We start from the raw sequence: 13,420 nt of genomic DNA on the forward strand, positions 1-13,420 counted from the left end.
AATATACATCTGTCAAACTCTTGATTTTAAACTCAGTTGCACATTTTTCCCAACTATGCTTTTAATTTCACTTGCAGCATAACAATTACATGAAAAAAGTCTCAGGAAGAATGAAAATTCTGTTTTTGATGATGACACTCTTAAGCCAAATTACACTTTATCTTATTAAATTACAGTCAATCACGTATAAACTGCACTGAAGAATAAACCTTGTGTTCCAAGATGTCCAACCATATGGTTGATAAATCAAACTATACCTCCAGAGATGTGAAGACAGTTAAATGGGTATATATTTCAGCAACGGCCCATGCAAGAAGAGGTAAAACTTATCTATAACTCAAGAATTTATAGGAGAATTTACTGAATCATACTTGGCAAGTTGGATCCAATGGCTAAATCATTTGACTCCAGAAGTAGTTTCTAAAATGTTGTTCGTGTATTTGGGAGTAATTTCATATGAAAAATCCAAAGATGAAAAAGAAGAAAACCTTAAATTTTTTTTTTTTTTGGAAATTTAGGATAATTAGGAAAGTATTTAAATTCCATGCTTGTTTTACAGGCTTAACAATGAACAATTATGTAAAAATTATGTATATCTCCCAAATTATCACATTCCCTAAATACTGTATTAGAAAACTGAAAAACAGAGGACAGTTTCGGAAATATACTAATCACTGATAAACCAGAGTAAAACTCTTCACAGTCTAGACAAACTTCCCCTTTTCAAGAAGACATGAAAAGGTGGAAAAAAAAAAAAAAAAGATGGAGCATGCAAAAGAGAAATGGTAGATACTGATTAGAGAAAATTCCATAGAATAGAAATTGTAATAAACCCTTCTCCCCAGCCCATCTCTACAACTTCTGTTTTTCACATCTACTTGACAATTATACTCCTTAATATAGTCAACAAAATCTTTATTGTCATTATGTCACTGGTTTCTCATGTAAGTTTTTCTATCTCATATTCAGTTGCCTCATCAATTGACAAAATGAGATGTGAAATTCGGGGACTTCTGGTATTATTAGTAAGAAGACACCAACCACTTTACATTTTCAAAATTACTTTATAAATCTGTAACTGGATGAAGCATACTTCCAAATTTAACATACCAAATATGATCATTTGGAAAGCAAACTGTTATGTAACACCTACTTATGTCCTTCAACTAATTACAGACCACAAAGAGTGCTTTTTCTTTTTTAAATGTAAGCATTGCTCATGTTGCAATTTTTTCCTCAAGACTATCATTTTTTCCCAAGGAGAGAAGCAGTTTTCTTAAATCCTAAATTTCCAAGAATATGACAGCCGATTCTCTAGGGAATAAAGAATGAACAGATACATATATAGTCAGCAATTTTAAGATCTACCTCCTCACATAAGCAGTGATCCAGGCTGATATGACATTTCCAAGATCCTCAGGAACTGCATACCAAGCTGCCACGAACATCAGACGAGAACTCAGGGATGGAAGAAATGCCATCTTGCATTTGACGTTGCACTAACATCTATTTCAAACTCAATTCTCATCTGTTATCTTAATGTATCTTCACAACTACCTTAAGAGATACATAAGGGAGAAGGCTGGCCACCCTCTGTCTCTACGGGACACACACCCCATTATATCTTCAACTGGAACAACGAAAACGATGGCAAACCCTTCTAGACTCCGAAGCGAAAAGAGTAATATCCCCTAAGGAACCCCAAACTTCCATCGCTAGAGCAGCGCCCCCTCCCCGCAGTGTCGCCTACTCCGCGGCCCCGGGGAACTGCGGCGGGGCTGCGGGGAGGCGGAGGAAGGGCTGGGCGGGGGGCGGAGGGGGGACGGCGCAGACCTCGCGCACCTGGGCCGGGGCGCCGGGGGCGAGGATGCTCTGGGGCTACCTACACCCACCGAACAGACCAGCAGCTCTGACTCACTCACCTGCGGAGCCGATTTCCATTCATGGAGCTGGGGGGAGTGCTTCGAGTGAGAAGGGCGCCCGCCACTGAGGGCAAGGAGGCGGCGCAGGGGGCGACGCGGCGCGACTGGAACCCTGACGCGGCCCCGAGGCGGGGTGGTGACGGCTTCTCCTCAGCCACCGCACTCCGAAAGCTCTGGTCAGGAAGAACGGCCGTCGGGAGGCAGCACGCGACTAGGAGAGAGGAAGAAGCGTGAGGCGAGAAGGAAGAGCTCTGTGCGGAACTTGCGTCGCCCACGGCCGCTTACGCTCCCACTGCCCCTCCACGACTGCGACGCCGCCGCCGACCTCCCCGGGGGCCACCCCCGGAAGCCCGCTGGCGTCAGTTCCGCCGCCCGGGCTCGCCAGACGTCCAGGCCTCGCCTCTCCGCCCTGACCGTTCGGGCGCGACGTCGGTGCGGGCGCGGCCGGCGCGGTGGACGCAGGGGAGGCGTCGCGCCGCGGGCGCCGAGCCTGGGCGGAGTTCGGGGCGAGCGCGACGGGTTGAGACCCGGGACAGCGAACGGGACCCGGCCGTGCCGGCCGGAGACAAACCCGAGGGGTTGGACTCCTCCCGCCACCCTGGTGCGGGGCCGTGCCGGCGCGAGGCGCAGTCGTGGAGGGCGGCCTCGCTGACCTGGACGCGAGCCTCCTCGGAGTTTGGCTGGTCTGAGGTGCAGGAGCTGTGAGGGCCCCAGACTGATCTTGTCTTGGGAAAGTGCCCCCTTTCTTCTTGAGGCCCTCCCACCACGCCCAGTTGAGACCACCCCACGTGCCTCCTCCCCTGCAGGCAGTCGAGTGACCATCACGGTTTATCACTTCAAATTTGTAGAGTTGTTTTGACAATTTCTGGGGAGAATATTTCTCGTACAATCTAACTTGGGAAAAGATGACTTGACAAAAACGTCAGATCGAATAATTTCCATGTTAAAAACTCTTTAATAACGCCTGGTCACTCTAAGGCCCAACCTCCATTCCGGGGCCAACCTAGAGGCGTAAAGGGAGGTCCTTGCCTTTCCCTTCAAGCGAGACTCTTCCTCATCATTATGCTACAGCTACAGTGGTCTGCTTACCCGGCACTGGGCAAAGCGGTTCTCTATTACACTTGGATTTTCTTGACCAGGAGCCCTCTCCTTTCTCACGCTCACCCCATCCCCTGTGCCCGCCAATCGCTGATGCTTTTCCTGGACCTATGGTGAGGCATTCCTGTATACTATTACAGTATTTCCTTAACAAACCCTCTCCCAGTCTGCAAGTTTTGTTTGCTATTGCGTAGCCTATTAGTGTTTGTTGCCTTACAGAAACGATAACTATTTCATTCAGGCTGAGAAATGATTAATGATTTTTCCCTGTCCCTAGTATCAGCAACGTTTAGAATGTTAATAATGAAAATACTTTTTTTTAAACCCTGGGACAAAGAGAAAAAGGAAAAAAATATCCTGGAGAAGGGAAAGGCTACCCATTCCAGTAGTCTGGCCTGGAGAATTCCACGGACTGGATAGGCTATGGGGTCGCAGAGTCCGACAGGACTGAGCAACTTTCACTTTGATCGTATCTTTAGTACTCTTCCAATCACTATGGGGCTTCAGATCAGTCACTTGAGCCTCTGGGCTTCAGTGTCCTCAGTTGTGAAGTTAGGGAATGGGCATAAAGCACTGAGAAAATCCTCCCTAAATGTTAGTGAAGGTATTTATTAGTTATTTCAAAGCACTAATTAGATGCATCTACTATACAGCAAACAGTAAATGGATAGGATTCAAGCCCACATCTGACTCCAATTCTGCCTCACTTCTTCCTTCTCATCCTTAGCCCTTTTTCTGAAAATTCCCTCAATTTTACAGTATCAGATGTCACTAGATGAAACACTGTATCCTATAAGTTATTTTCGATCCTAAACTATACACAATCCAAGTCCTTAGCAACATTTAACAGGGATGAATACCAACTTTTGCAACAGCCTTTCACACCCTCAAATCCCTACAACTGGCTCCCTAAATGACTGCAGGTTTCTTGGGTGTCTCCTAGAATAAACATGGTGATGAATGCTGGAGGTGGACCACTGTATTCTTTGTTGACATGGATGTAACAGGATCTGGACCTTCTAATTCAGTCCAATGTAATAAATGTCAATAATGCTTTCCCATCTACTGTTATCTAGGGACCTCACATGTGAGTTCATAGGAAGGCTCATGAACTGTAATATCAGGATGTAGAAAGGCAAAAAAGTTTGAATGATTCTGCCAAAAGCCAAGTTGTATGAGGCTCTCCCAACTACATGCATTTCCTAGTTCTGGATAACCTTATTCCCAAATGAGCCTCTTAAGGGCATAGTGCAGGTTTTTGTGTATCCTAATTATAGCTCCAGTGCCTAGCACAGTGCCAGTGCCTGGTACCTAGCAGCCTCCCATAAATATTTGTTGGGCAGTTGGACAAAGAGATAAATAAGTGAGCTTCAAGAATGGTAACTCTGCCCTCATCCCTTGTGGTACTGGCTGCTCTCAGAGGAAGAACTATAAAATAGTACAGAAATCTTGGGGGCAAAGAAATCAGTGCCCTCTGAAAGTTGCTAGGAAAAAAAAAATCACTGAATGAGGAAAGAACTGGATAGCATCCTTTCCTCTTGGATGGGCTTGACACTTGGAATCTCTTCTAGACAAGCAGTTTTTACACAGCACAAAAAGTTACTCTGTATTGCAGCAGAACACAATATAAAACATACTGGCTTTAGGGACAGAACTGACACTGAAGGCTTTTGCCAGTCACCCTCTCTGAACATCACATTCCTCTTCTGTAAAAACAGATCACCTACACACAACACACTGCTGGATGCCTAACCAACAGTCCTTATCCCTTCTTGCCTAGCAAACATAACTTGTCCTTTTAATTCACATGATTCATAAGATAACTTGTAATTAATCTAAGCCACTCATGATGGATGATCTCATTTGCTTTGCCAATGACAGAATAATGGCAAGATGACCCATTTCTAGCAAATGAGACATTAAGCCAGATCTGTTGGGGCTTCCAGGGATTTCCTTTCTTTAAAATGAAACACTGGGAAGAATTAGTCCCTCTTCTGCTAGACTTTGTTCTGTCAGCATTTCCTTCCTGGAGTTATACAAGCAGTCTTGGGATTCTGAGGTGAACAAGCATGAGGGTAAGATAACATAAAGGACAGGAGAGCAAGAATCTGTTATGTTGGTATTATTACTGAGCCCTTGAATTATCCAACCTTAGAGCCACATAAATCAGCATTTCTTGTCATGTGGTAGTTTCCTTATTTAAACCAATCAGGTTTTGTTACGTGCAGTTGAAGGCAATGGATAAATGACTTCATTGAATGCTGTGGAAGATGCAACCAAATTATAAAGGATACTGTACAAAACACCTGACCAAGTACTTCAAAGTACCCACTTCCTATTTCTTTTCCAATTCACCTCCATTCAACAACCCCCAAACCTGCCTTTTTTATAAGGAAAGTTCCTTGCCTATAGAAGGTGAGGAAGGTTCCTAGAAAGGTTCCTCAAAATTTCTTTTGTCCCCAAAAGACACTGCCAAGAGGATAGTGGTGAAGCTGATTTGGTCCAGAGTAAGAGGACAGTGGGTTCCTGCAGGGAAAGCCACGGTAGCCTACAAGTCTTGATCTGGTATCCTGGGAAGGTAGTTATGGTACTTAAATGGAGAGCTTCGAAATGCACCTCATCCTCAGCAAGTCCACTTTTCCAGCTTCTTGACATTGCTGCTTTAAGAGTGCTTCTGCCATGCTCTGTGCACCTTCTGAGCCTTCGAGGTTTCCTCAGCTTATAGCCAAAGGAATAAATACCTTGAAAGCTAGGATTGAAAACAGAGCTGATTTTCCAATTCAAAGCTATTTCACATTCAAGCAGTAGAGCCAGTAGTCTGAGGATGCCCCAGACTCAGAACTTGAAAATATTCTTCTTTTTGCACTATAAAACCCTTTCCTTTAGCTGCCAAACCTACTCCATGATTCTGGGGTCTGTTAAGCCAAGTGATACCCAACGAATATACCACCTCATTCTATCTTAAAGGCACTTGACTGTAGTGACAAAAAAGTGCTACAGTATATTCTGCCAACTGAAAGGACAGAGGAAAGGCTGCTCAACCACTCCTGAAAAGGGATATCCACGGGTGCTAGCAACACCTGAGTAGCAACCATCAGCCAAATCCTGAAATTTTTTTTAACATCAATCGTTTATGGCAATGAAATTTATGGTGAAAATGTGGTATAATGATCATCTTCCCACTTGCTCTGCTAAACACTTTCTACTTCATTAATGGTCTTAAGTTTAAGTCTTGTTTCAACTGGGAAAAACTTCCTACATGTTCCAATTTGCTCTTCAACTCCAACCAACCTCACTACTCCATGCTGCAGAGAAGCATGGTTTTGGCTGGCTTGCTTCCAAGAGAATCTGGCAGGGGTAGCCACAGGTTAGCACTGCAATTTGACGTCCACAACACTTGGCCTCCAGAGGAATGCGAGGCCCACTTTTGTACATTCTAGCTGCCACTGAAATTTCTCACTGGGCACTGTGCCAGAATCCTTCCCTGTGCCATCTTCTCCCAGTACACAGAAATAACCAATGCTCTAGGAGTACCAGGGAGGAATGCTGAACTTACATGCTTGATAAGTGCACCAAGAACTTAAGGCACAAAATCTTAGACCCTCAAGGCTGGAGTGAGTGAGAAAAGGTGATGACGATCTGGTTCAAAGTTTCTGCTTACCTGAAGATTCAGGAATGCTGAGTCTATCCTGCAGACTCAGTATCACTTCTTGAGTTTCCCCTCCGTACTCAAGAACCACAGATTTCTAGCTCATTTCAATCCTAGTCATAAATACTGACCCCTCCTGATATACACTATGGATGGCCCTGAGAGAAAAATGAGTGGTAGTTTCTGCGGCTAGGAGTTCGCAGGCTCTGGGGAAAACAAGTCATAGGAGAAAATAGAGCAAGCTGCTAAGTGCTACCAAGTGCACTGGAATACGATCTAGGACACTGGATAGGAACAAAATTAGGTTTGTTTATTTTATTGTTTCACAAGTATCTCCTGAGGATAGGAGGAAGCTGGAGGTGGATGTAGTGGTGGTGGTGACTGTGAACGACTTGGAAGTCTCAGTCTTAGCCTGATTTAAGTTAGGTTTTCCAACGCTCATTTTCAAGAAAAATTGGAGAATGACCATATAGTTACAAGATCCCAGAGAAGATGGAGTGAAGGATGGTAAAATAAGTAGAAAATAATACCCTCCCTTCACCACAGTAGTTTTCCTGCTGTTAATCATGTCGCTGTTGAATCCTATTCCACTCTCCTCACTATTCTCCCACCCCATTAAATCAATCAAAACCATATAAGCTATCTATGAGTGATGTGACAGTCATCTTAGGTTCCATTTCCTGATCTCGTTTCCTAGAGTTGTACACTAGGTTTCTCTTGCCCTACTCTTTCCTAAGCCATCCTGTTCATTCCTATGGCTTTAACTACCATCTCTATGATTATGAATCTCATATCTGTAACTGCAGTTTTGGAGTCTTCCCTCAGCACCAAAATATAAATGTTTACTGGAAACCTGGGAACCTCAAAACTCAGTCTATAAAAGCCTAATGGTCTTTCTTCACAAAATTCACCACCTTCCTTCTACGGTCTCCCTTCCCCCAATCTTGGCTTAGAGGAAGGATGTCCCAACATACTCACTTGCTCAAGCCAAGTGGATGGTAGCCTCTACTTGGTTCTTCTCATTCCACCATCCACTGAGTTCTATTAATTTTACCTCCTGAGTATCTCTTCTATTTGCTCTTTCCTTTCTATCTTCATTGCTGCAGCATTATAGCCTTCTTCCCAATCCTTATAATCTCTCTAAATGGTACCAAAGAACCATTTCGCTACTCATATCCCCAACCAAACTTTTTAAGCTCCTTAAGGAGAGAAACACTGTTTTCCTCATTTTTGAATTATGCCTGCTTACTCCCCAACAAAACTGCTAGACACAGTGCTTTATATGTTTGGTGAATGAAGAATAAATGGAAACCCTGTGAAATGATTACATATGATCGGCAGTTTCAACACTCTGGAATTTGTTTTACCCACTTTACTCCTTTAGAAAGTGATGATTCTGCTCTTCTCACAATCTATTATTCTAATGTAAAATCTATCAGAATATAATTAATTCCAATGGTTTGCTTTGCTAAGAAAAAAAAAAGAGAGAGAGAGACCGCACTTTAGAAATAGAAGCCACTGTTGTCTTTATAAAACACAGAATTGTGCTGCTGCTGTTGCTTGCTTCAGAAGAAACTGTACATTACAGCTGCTGGGATAATTTTACAATGGACTGGACAAGGTACAGCTCAAAGCAGGACACAAACACAAGTCTCATAGGGAAACAAATGCAAACAAGTACACAGCTGTGGGGCTCCAGGGACATTTCCCCATCCATGCTGGACTTGAGAGGGATAAAAAGTTTAGAAACTAAAGTGAAACCCAGAGTAGTCACACATGCCCACCAGATGGCTGCTAAGTGCAACATCACACACCAATCAGGTTGGACCGTGTGCACAGGAAAGTCATTTCATTTTTCCTTATTGCTACTACACCAGGGGAGTCAGTGCATTTGACACATTGTCTTTATTTGCACAATCCTTGGAGGGTTTCCTATTTTCCTTGTTAAAGAAGGAAATCTGCCTTTCCTCACCTTTTTCTGGTTTTGTTGTTGTTGTTTTGAGCCCATTGCCTCCACCACCTTTCTTGGGCTCCCGAACAGCAGCCAGAGGTTCTAAGTCAGTAGGAGTAGAGTAAGGGGAGAGCACCAACCTAGCCTCTCTCCCTGCCCAGGGAGAGGGCAAGTCCTAATAAATGGGAGAAAAGAGAAAACCAGAGAATCCCTTCTCCCTGATCAGCTTAGAAGGCCAAAGAGGAAAGAGTGCCCTGCATAACCCTGCCATGATCAGACTTTAAGAAGGAAGGCATCCCAGCTACCATCCAGGATTGGCCGTGGCCCAGCAAATATAAATAAAAATAACTTCCCCCTGATGTAGTTTCCAAAACTGCATCTTAGTCAGTTTGAAATGACTTTCTACCCTGAAGGGGAAGGACCATTCACCTTTCTTTGTTACACATAATGCCAAGTCTAAAACACTGTCCCACTAGCCTTGCAGATATCCTATGGGTCAGCTGAGAAATCACTGCGTCCCCTTGGCTGCCCATCTTGCTGGCCTCATTTACAGAATTCTGGACAAGAAAAAGAAAACTATCCAAAAAACATCATTGCTTAGCCAAAGAGGAGGCTATAGAGGAGATACTGAGTAGACGGGAACCAGGAGCTTTTTAGGGAGGTTTCACACTTTTAGTTACCTTCTTTTTCAACATTAATTTAATCCTGAGTTCCCAGCAACAACAGCCTCATGCTTATCCCCAGAGGCCAGCCGTAGCACCTCGGCCCCAATGAGTCAGGCTGGACTGGAAAAGTGATCAGTGAGCAGGGCTCTCCTTTCCCATGTTTTAGCCAAATTCTCTCCATTCTCTTCCCATCCCTCCTTCCCCCATGTCTATCCCCTAACCCTTCAACCCTGGATAGCCAAAAAGGTCAATGCTAGGACATCCTCAGAAAAGGGAAGCCCCAGGTAGAGAGAAATGAAACCAGATCTAGAAAAAGCAACAAGAGAAGCCAACTCCAAAGAGTGGACAGATGTGGAAGTTGCCAGAAGCCTTCCTGATTTCATGCCAGATGGGCAGGCCTTCTGCTACACCTTCACATAAGTTTGAGGGCGGTCCAACCCAGGAAGGACATCACTAGGCTTGGGAAGCAGATTCTTGGTCTTCTGCAGCCAAAGAGCTAAGCCTGACCTTGCCAGCTAACAGTGGGATCATTGTAGCCATGCAGAGAATTCATCATCACATAGGCAGATAGGCAGGCCAGCAAGCAAGCTGAATGAACAGAAAAAAATAAAACGAGGCCAGGGAAAGAGAGAGTAGGAAAAGGAAGGCAAAAGAGTAGAACAAAGGGACCAGGAGACTTGTCTAAGAGGATGAGGCTGGGGTCTCCTCAGCACTTCCTCTGAGCCTAAGTAAGAAGCACCACTTTAACCAAATCAAAGAAAGCCAAGCTTGTTGCCAACACCACTTCTCAATCTGCATGCACCACCTTTCGAAGAAGAAGAATCCTCAAGGTTAAGGGTGTTTTTCAAGTCTCAAAGATAAAAAGAAAGAAAAAAAGAAAATCACAGCAAGATGTCATGTTCTTGCCATTGCCCAAGCTGTTTCTTTTATTTATTAAATGGCATGTAAATGCCTAAGGGCTAAAAAATGCCAAGCCTCAGCTCAAGACCCAACTGGAGAGAGTGAGGCAAAGAGAAAAAGGAGAGAACACAAACTTGTTGCTGAGAGTAGGTGGCTACCACCAGCTCTCAATGGACATTTGCAAATGCTGGTGAATGACTGGACCTTCCAGGAATACTGCCCTGATCCCAGCCCCAAAACGCACCCGAGAAGAGAACCCTCAGAGCCCACTGTCCCAAGAGAGCTCCCCTCCCTAAAGGGTGACTAAACACGAAGTAGACAGTATATGAAGGCGATGGACAGGGCAGATGGGAGTGTTGGCATCACTCTCTTAGGCACTTGTGTAAGGAATGTAGGCTCTCCAGTGAGCTGCCTCCTCCCAGAGCCCTCTATTCTGTTTTCAGCTGGGCTGTGCCCACAGGGCACCCCATACTGTTGCCAGTAGGAAAGAAGTAAAGAAAGAGTTACTCAACAGTCCTGATGCCTTCTCCATAATGTTTGTGCTACGTTTTGTGAAGTTGCTGAACAAAGTAGCCAACCAGAACAGAACCTGGGATAGACTGTTTTGCATAGCAAATCTGGGTCTGTACAAGCGCTGCTGGGGAGGGGAAATGGTAGCTCTACTGCATAGGCCCATATTCAGACCAGCCTTCTGCTGGCTGGCCTTGAGCCTGAGCTAGGTCTGAAGAGTCATGGCTTCATCACCAGATTGGGGTAAACCCAAGCCCGGGCTCCTCAAGAAGAGGAATTTCCACACTGAAGCTGCAACTCCTCATCCCAAGCAGTGGGACAGGAAAAAAGGAACAGTCGAGGAAAGAGGAAGCCTTGCTTCAAGGCCAACAGGCCCCAAGCTAGAACCCCCTACTTTTCCAGTTCTGCAAGACAGCCAAACCCCATCTCTACCCAGGAAGACAGGAAAAAACGAGAAAAAAAAAAGCCCATGCCATCCACTCACATGCCCTAGTGGGAAATCAGGAAAAAGTCATTTGTGTAAACAGAAGCAATAGGGAGCAGCAAAATCCCCCAGCCTATCCACAGGACACGCTGAAATCTGGGATAAGCCAAGCATCAGAGGATAGTCCAGAGGAGGAGATGCACTTGCAGGAAGAGTGCAGGGCAGTGCAGCAGAGGTGCCTGCAGCAAGAGAAAGGTATTATTTGCACAAAGGGTGGAGCCTGAGCCCCACGTGTGGAGATAACCACACCCTACAGAGCCAAGCCAAAGCAGGCCAAAGAAGTCAGGTACATAGTTCCTTTGATGGCTCAATGTTTCTGGGATGTAAACTCACTGGGCATGGGAGGGATTTAGTTCCAGATTTTGGCAATGGACTCAGGTTATAGTATAAAAATAATGTTTAGTTTTTGCTTTTTTTCCCCCTTATTTTAGACCTAAAGATCATCTGTTGTAAGTCACCCCAGTTAAAAAATATTGAAACATAAAGAGGCTTGACCATCAGGGAAAAGAAGCCAAGAGTGGGAAATGCTATGAAAGTTAACTCCAGACCCAGGCAGGTGGGAAGAAAGCGGGGACAAGAAGAAAGGAGACATAAGTGGAAAGGCCAGGGGCCAGTCATCTCAGCAGCTCCTAGACTTGTCATGTCTGAAAGTGCAAATGTCAATGGATTTTAACCATCTTGAGGTCGTGATCTTTTTAAAAGCTCAATGAATATGGAAGTCAATTCCTTCTAATGCAAAATAGCTGGCGCTCTGGCTGGAGGCCTGTTGGGTACAGGGTATTTCATCCCAACCTACCTCCTCTCCCACCCCCACCCCGCCCCCACCCCCCAAAAGGTACAAAAGGTTGCAGTTCTGCAGCATTACCATTACAGGGAAGGCACTGGTTACCCACCAGCAGGCGGAAGGAAGACAGGGTCGTGTCACTTCAGAGCTAAGTGCCATAGTGCCTTAAGTCTTACTAGGGGCTGGATGTCTGTCAGGTGTAAGGTGGGGTAGAAAAGGTGGAGAAAGAGGAATAAGGGAAAGGGGAGTGGCAGCTGGGGGAGGGGGCAACCAAAATCATTAGCATTAAAAATCTTCCTACAGGCTGGATTCTCAACCCATTAAAACATCTAGTATCCTAAAATATTGATCTGCATCTGATTTCGTTTTTCTTCTTAAACAAATCTAGACCTTTTCTGATTAAGGCTCCTAAAAAATCCTTCCCTCCTCCCACCCACTTTCTCAAGCCCCTCACTTTTCCATCTAAAGTATCAAACCCAAACCTACCAGCTTTTGTCCGCAGGGCTGCAGAGCCGACCTTACCAAGCTGTCAGGCGTGAGTCTTTAGCACTGTGAGTCACATGAGACACCTGTGTGTATGGTGGGCACCGCTGCTGCCTGTCTTGGTCCAGTGGGTTCAGGGCCAGATGTGACAAGATGGGGTGAGGGGTTGAGGGCATGAGGTGAATATCAGAGATTTCTGGCTGGTGGTCTGGCTTACTGGCCCTGTTCCCCCCGCTTTTGCCCCCTCTGCAGAAGGAAACAGGGCCTTCTGCATTCCTCCCTACCCCACCTCCCTCCTCCCTGCTTCCTCTGGATTTGGGCGGCACAGCTCTTGGGGCTTGGAAAGCTTTCTTCTATCCAGTGAGGTAACAGCGTTCTGCCTTCAAGCGAAGTACATGGTGCGCAGAGTATCCTGGTGAACCTGCACGGCTTTGGCCAGGGCCTGGGGGTCCCGCCCATTGCTCTGCCCCGATATGTGGCTCCCCTCTCCACTGAAAAGGAAAAATGAAAGAAGTCCTTCCTGGTGAGCTGAGCTGCCACTAACCCTTCCCCCACCCCTAGGGTGCCAATTCCCATACCAATTAAGAGAAAACCCCAACCCAGATTTGGGCTGACAAGCCCCAGGACACCAAATTGGACAATCCTTGTTTCCTTCTACCCAAGGAAAGTTGAGAGGGTCTGGTACCAGAGGCTGAAGCAAAAAGGAAGCCAGCCTGATTCCAGGCCTCACCTGTCATGCTCTTTGTCCACTAGGTGGTATCGTGCCCGGAAAGCCACCAAGCGGGCATAGTAGGCAGGTGCTGGAATTGAGACGGAGCGTGTGCATCGTACGTAAGTGTGGCACAGCTGGTACGTCAAGATCTGGAGCTCATCCGCTGTGAAACGGTTGTCATCCCAAAGGACATAGTAATGGGATGGTCGGCTGGTGCCCTGGGAAGATAGGAAGGTGAGGGGCCCCAAGCTGAGCAGACGGG

At 45.6% G+C, this 13,420-nt stretch overlaps 2 protein-coding genes across 5 annotated transcripts in view; both read right to left on the minus strand.

The window, feature by feature from the left end:
* AGO3 (argonaute RISC catalytic component 3) overlaps nucleotides 1–3,619 on the minus strand; it is a 132,508-nt gene extending 128,889 nt beyond the window's left edge. For 2 of the 3 annotated variants that reach the window (XM_061412524.1, XM_061412523.1), the window contains exon 1: nucleotides 1,923–3,619. In XM_061412524.1, coding sequence (XP_061268508.1) covers nucleotides 1,923–1,941 — 19 coding nt within the window. In that variant the 5' untranslated portion in view covers nucleotides 1,942–3,619. The other variant, XM_061412525.1, reaches the window with a different exon arrangement.
* A 4,551-nt stretch (nucleotides 3,620–8,170) lies between these two features.
* Nucleotides 8,171–13,420, minus strand: part of LOC133244848 (protein argonaute-1) — a 35,194-nt gene continuing 29,944 nt past the window's right edge. For both annotated transcript variants that reach the window (XM_061412521.1, XM_061412522.1), the window contains exons 18-19: nucleotides 13,177–13,376; nucleotides 8,171–12,937 (exon numbers count right to left, since the gene is read on the minus strand). In XM_061412521.1, the coding sequence (XP_061268505.1) occupies nucleotides 12,829–12,937; nucleotides 13,177–13,376 (309 nt within the window). In that variant the 3' untranslated portion in view covers nucleotides 8,171–12,828. The remainder of the gene's footprint in view (nucleotides 12,938–13,176; nucleotides 13,377–13,420) is intronic.

This window comes from Bos javanicus, chromosome 3 (assembly GCF_032452875.1).
Source record: "Bos javanicus breed banteng chromosome 3, ARS-OSU_banteng_1.0, whole genome shotgun sequence".
Lineage (NCBI taxonomy): Eukaryota > Metazoa > Chordata > Mammalia > Artiodactyla > Bovidae > Bos > Bos javanicus.